The 6,000-nt window shown below is 35.9% G+C and overlaps 1 protein-coding gene across 2 annotated transcripts; it reads left to right on the top strand.

The window, feature by feature from the left end:
- The first annotated feature begins 1,130 nt into the window (after window positions 1–1,130).
- LOC102611398 (calcium uptake protein, mitochondrial) lies at window positions 1,131–5,930 on the top strand. Of its 2 annotated transcripts, none has more exons than XM_052435954.1 (7): window positions 1,131–2,595; window positions 2,689–2,756; window positions 3,179–3,402; window positions 3,523–3,579; window positions 4,396–4,609; window positions 4,845–5,141; window positions 5,384–5,930. In XM_052435954.1, the coding sequence occupies exons 1-7, from the start codon at window positions 2,172–2,174 to the stop codon at window positions 5,597–5,599; spliced, it is 1,500 nt and encodes a 499-aa protein (XP_052291914.1). In that variant the 5' UTR covers window positions 1,131–2,171; the 3' UTR covers window positions 5,600–5,930. The 2 variants fall into 2 exon arrangements, with proteins under 2 accessions (XP_052291914.1, XP_006483416.1); XM_006483353.4 differs by having other exon boundaries at window positions 1,133–2,595; window positions 3,496–3,579.
- The last annotated feature ends 70 nt before the right edge of the window (window positions 5,931–6,000 follow it).

Raw genomic sequence — 6,000 nt, 5'->3', positions numbered from 1 at the left:
AATTGATTCCATTTGTAGGTGAAGATGAGTTTTGAACATTTTGGTTTGACGAACTAAACTGAAATTTATGAAGTCTTTAATTGATTAAATATACATCTTTTGCCTCAAAATGTCAAATTTTATATTTCATTTCATAGATACGCACCAACAAGGTGACAGAAGTGTTTTTTTTTTTTTTTATAAAAAAAACCCATTATTTTCATATAACCAACACTCCATCTTCATCATTTCATTTATACACCCAATAAACTCATTCAAAAAATCTAAAAATAAATTAAATAGGTGGAGTGCGAAGTCGGATAAGTCAAGAATGTTAAGCAAGTCAAATACTAAGTTGTAAGCTAAGTTTTGGACGTAGAAAGTTGAGTACCAAGTCGAGTAAGTCAATTATGAAGTAAGTATGGAGTTAAAAAAAATTGGTTACAAAGTAAATAAAGTCTCGAATAAGTCAAGTAAATAGACGGCGAAGTTGAATACTAGGACGTACACGGTTTAAAATTAAAACAAGGGTATTCTAGTATTTTCCTCTTTTTTTGGGGACATATCTACGCATAACTACGGAATCAACTGTTCAAGGCATATATTTGGTATTTTGGTAGAGACGGGACATATCTGGTGCTACTTTTCTGAAATTCGGCCACTCAAACCTATCAATATTGAAAATTTGTTCGCGAGGACTTCGGCAAAACGGGGGGACATTTTGTTTGTGGACCACATTGGTGGTCCATGACATGAATAAAAAAAAAAATACATTGCGATGCACGCCAGATTAGATAGGCATTCATCAGCGGGCATAGCGACAAACATACATACAGCTTCCGGCTGCCCATAATAGCTTTAGTTTTATGTGCGAGACTGTAGACTTTTGTGATGCAAGAATGCAAGTGGGCAGTGAGTGCGACAAACATATTTTTACAATGAGGGCGACTGCGCGTAGTGGACCGACAGCTTTGATGAATCAAGCGGCAGTATTCAGTGGTTGTTTAGTGGATAAGAACGAGATATGCAAGTTAGGTTTGCCGGTTGGATAAGATAACACTTCCAAGCAATGGGATGAATTCCACACGTCAGAAAGATGAAATAAAGCCTTTAAGTAAGAAGGTGCTGTTGCTTTGCCTATTAAGTTTGTTTCCCAATCACATCATGCCCAACTCTTGTGTTTAGCTTCAAACATACTGTAATTTTGTGTAATACAGACAGCTAGCGAGACACATCAAGTGTTATGCAAAATTGATTCTGAAGACGCCAGTATGATTTTTCAAATGATATTTTCATAAATTCTTATATAAATTTATTTTATACAAATTGATGTAGTGTTAATTCATTGGTTAAATTAAATATCTATTGGCCCACGTAATTATTTTATATTTTTATTTAACTAATGAATTAATATCATATCAGTTTATACAAGAATTTGTAACTGTATCATCACTCTAAAAACAACCACATTTCACTATTTGTTTAGCATTAAGTTTTCCTTTTTCTTTCTTTTTTTTTTTTAATTTTTAATGAACAAATATACATTATACGCTTCTAAACTTGTAATTGTACGCAATACAATAGTTGTATAGATTAAGATTATATGATTCTCTCCCTTTTAATTACTCAGAAATTTTTATTTTATGAAACACGCCTATTAACTCATTTTCTCTACTCTTTTATTTTAAGACTAAGGAGAGTTTATTTTATCGAAAGCTTTTCCTGTACTATAGCAGAGAATTCTAATATTTTGATTTATTCTTATTTATGTGCCCTGGAGCATTATATGTATGTATGTGCGTCGCCTTTACATTTCTCATTGAATTTTATTATGATTTCCTATTGACATTAAAAAAATAATTTATAAAGATAGGTAATCTTGAAAGATATGAAAATGATTTTCGGACCCAAAAGGAAAATAAATGAATCATCGAAACGACGCTGTTTTAAGGAACTTAAAAAGACATTGCTCTTCAAACGACATCGCAGAGAAAAATAACTTTTTTGGGAGAAATTAAAAAAAAAAAAAGAAACGACAGCGTTTAAGGATATTTGAAACGACATCGCTCAGAAAGATAACTATATCTGGGAAAAAAAACAAAAATAAAAAACTTCACCAGTCCTATTTACTTTCCGGGGTTGTGTTAGCCAATCTTTTGCTTTTCCATATTCTCAATAATCGATTTGTCATAATGACTATTCATCTTCGAAGATCCTCACCCTCCATCCACCAGCTGGCTCAAATCCAACGGCTCCATTCCCGCCAACTCTCCGCCCCACCAGAATCTCCCTCCGCCTCACTGCCTCTGCTCAGCAAGGCCTCAAACGCCAACACCGATCACCTCAAAGATTGCATTTTCGATTCTCTAGCTAGATGGTTCTCGGGGATCGTAGTTGGCTCCAGCCTAGGGTTACTCTACTGGTCTTCCAATTCTGATTCCATTTCCACCAAGTCTTCCCTCTTTCCAGTGTCGTTTTTGTCTTTTGCTGACTGGTCAATGTCGACGTTGACCAATGACACCACCGATGATGATGATGATGATCGTCAGAGCTCTTCCAGTTCTTTATTTCGCAAATTGTCTTTGCCAGATTACAGCTCTAACTTTCTCTTCGGAGGTAAAATTTTTAATTTAATTTCTGAATTTTAGATGATTAAATAGCAAATACAGTCTCAATTTATAAAGTTGATTATATTCCAAATAATTGCAGAGGCATATAGAAGAAAGATTTTCTTTAACTATGAGAAGCGAATTAGGTTGCGGAGTCCACCTGAGAAGGTAATTTTAATTTTAATTTTTTTATCATCTTGTTAATAGAAATTTCATATTCGTTGTATCTGTCCAGCGAAAATCAGAAGCAAAACGAAAAAAAAAAAGAAAAGAAAAGACAAAGGATGAAACGGACGGTTAGTTCGTGTTTATAAAACTGTATTGTTATGTTATTTGAAGTATTGTGAAATGATTATTGTGTTGTCGCCGCTGTTGTCATTGTCTGCATTGTTCAGGTCAGGTTGTATGATTGTGGGTTGTGAGACTGCCTGTAGAATTTGTGATACAGGTGGATCTACAAGACTTGGTTATTAATCGAAATCTGTAGGCTCTTAGGTGATGGTAACTCTGCCTTTTGCTTGGGAGTTTATATGACTAGTGAAACAATCTGTATTATCGTTGAGTTTGACATTTGGTATTAATTCCTGAAGGTGTTTGAGTACTTTGCGTCTTTACGATCACCGGAAGGAGAATTGCTCATGAGACCAGCAGATTTGATGCGAGCCATCGTTCCTGTATTTCCTCCCTCTGAATCACACCTTGTCAGAGATGGATATTTGAGAGGGGAAAGGAGGCCTGGGGAGTTAAGATGTGCTCCTTCAGAATTTTTTATGCTCTTTGATATGAACAATGATGGATTGATATCTTTCAAAGAGTGAGTTGTTACTATAACAAATATTCAGGTGCCCAATATTTGCCTACTTTCTCTTCTTTAGATTAAAGATCTTGTTTCTTTTTATTGAAACAGATATATCTTTTTTGTAACTCTACTCAGCATTCCGGAATCAAGCTTTTCTGTGGCCTTCAAGATGTTTGACATTGACAACAATGGGTTCGTATTCATGCAATGTTTTGCATTACAAAATGACATTCATGTTCTCTAAATATGTTTTTTGCTAGCATATATGGTCTCATAAGATAGCAGATTTTTAGTTGTTATCAATTAAGTGAGCTGGCCCTCATTTTCTTCAATTGATTTGGTAAGGTAGAAAGTTGCTTGATTTTTGACTCTTTACTTCCTTGTTTGGTTTCTATCTTCACTCCCTTGTTTGGTTTCTATGTTCTTTATAAATATCTTTTAGCATGATCGAACTCATTAGTTAGTTATTTTTACAGAAGAGAACTTTAACTCTGTCAAATCCAATGTAGAAGGTGCGGCCCATCCATCTTCTTATTTTCTTTGGGTTTATCTTCTTTTGCAATTATCTATCCTTTTCATCCTATGCCACCTTTATTTTTTCACCTCTTGTATTAATTAGAACCATTTGAGATCGCAGAGTACATAATTTGGTCTTGATTTATTCTAAAACCTAGGTCATTGATGCTTTTACAAATTCTAGATCTTTCAGACCATGTTGACAATGATGCTGTGACATCTGCCGATTTCCTTTGAAACTAAGTAGCATACTAGGAAGTCATCCTTTGTATAAGTAGTTGCATTAATTGATGCATAGCTTCCTTTGTTAGTTGAATAACTAGAGTAACCCGCCGTGTCATATGATACAGTTATGAGGGAAATTTAATGTTGAAATGCTGTGGTTGTGTGACTGCATCACAACCTTATAACAGTTGAATGCAGTTGCTTGCCGTCTTTTTCTTCCTTTATCTTCAATGAGCTGCAAAGTTGACTTTTCTCATCCATCCACAGGGAGATCAGTAAGGAAGAATTTAAGCAAGTCATGGCTTTGATGAGATCTCATAACAGACAAGGGGCTTTCCATAGGGATGGACTTCGGACTGGGCTAAATGTTAAGGGTCCTGTGGAAAATGGAGGTCTGGTGGAATACTTCTTTGGTGAAGATGGAAGAGCACGGCTCCAACATGAGAAATTTGTCCAATTTATGAGAAATTTGTATGAGGAAGTAAGCCTCCTTTCACTCACTCCCTGTTTTTCCTCCCTATTGCTTGAACAGTATAAATCGTGACATTATAATGAAATTTAGTTGCTGTTTCTGCTATATTTATGCTTGTGTGATTTGATTGCCATTATACGTTGAGCTACATTGTGGACCTCGATTTTGGACAGTTCTTTCTCTTGGTCCGAATCAATGTAGATGCTTGTGTGTATTTGAAAGAACATTTCATTCTGTTTTGTAGATGCTGAGACTGGAGTTTGCACATTATGACTACAAGCAACGGGGAACCATATCAGCCGAGGACTTTGCGCTGTCCATGGTTGCTTCTGCTGATATGGGACACTTAAACAAATTGCTTAATCGGGTTGATCAATTAAAGAATGAGCGGCATCTTTGTGATTTACGCATTACATTTGAAGAATTTAAAAATTTTGCCGAGCTGCGGAGAAAATTGCAGCCATTTTGTTTGGCCCTTTTTAGTTATGGAAAAGTAAATGGTTTGTTGACACGGGATGACTTCCAACGAGCTGCATACCGTGTAAGACACTGGATCATATCTCATTGCCTTCCTCATTATGTGATAACAGATTGCTTTTTGAATGTGTTAAATTTAGCAAACTAACGAAATTATTTACGTGCCGCTTTTTAGAGTTAAAATATTGCTGGGGAGCTTTACTTATACGGATAAATAATCTGTTTTAGTTGTCACATAATAGTTCAATTAGCAATGGATACATGCATCACAAATATATTGACCAAGTTTTCTGTGCAAAATATTAGGTCTGCGGCATATTACTCACTGACAACGTGATTGACATCATTTTCCAAGTGTTTGACTCAAATCGTGACGGAAATCTAAGCTTAGAGGAGTTTGTTAGAGTATTACACAATCGGGAAAGGGATATTGCTCAACCCGTGGAGACAGGAATATTGGGATTTCTAAATTGCTGCTGGAACTTCACAAATAACAGCTCCATTGGAAAGTTTCTCTGTTAACCCATAGTCGGGTGGATCGTTCTGGAAATTTGCACTCAGTGGCTTTGACATTCATGATTAGGGGATTCTTATGAACTGAGATGGAGCGGTCGACCAGTGTGGCAATTATTGCAAAAGCCATGGAGGAATAAAAGATCTGCAACTGAGTTGTCCTGAAGGTTTCCTTGAAGAATGTTTCTGCAATCTTTCAGGGAGTTGAGCCTGTGGAAAATTCATCTGCTAGCCTCTTTCAGGCGAATAGCAGCAGTGATTATAACCTGTAGTAATTGTATTTGTACATATTCTTTAATGAAAAATCTTGGAACGTCTTAGAAAAGTTCGTTTGCTTATACATTATTGTTCTCTGGTAAAATGCAACCGAATCTTTAGTTACGCCTCTAGCGGCTGCTGCCTGCTGTCTA

This window comes from Citrus sinensis, chromosome 1, assembly GCF_022201045.2.
Source record: "Citrus sinensis cultivar Valencia sweet orange chromosome 1, DVS_A1.0, whole genome shotgun sequence".
In the NCBI taxonomy this organism is placed as follows: Eukaryota; Viridiplantae; Streptophyta; class Magnoliopsida; order Sapindales; family Rutaceae; genus Citrus; species Citrus sinensis.
Note: the sequence above shows the minus strand (reverse complement) of the source record. Positions and strands in the feature narration are given on the sequence as shown.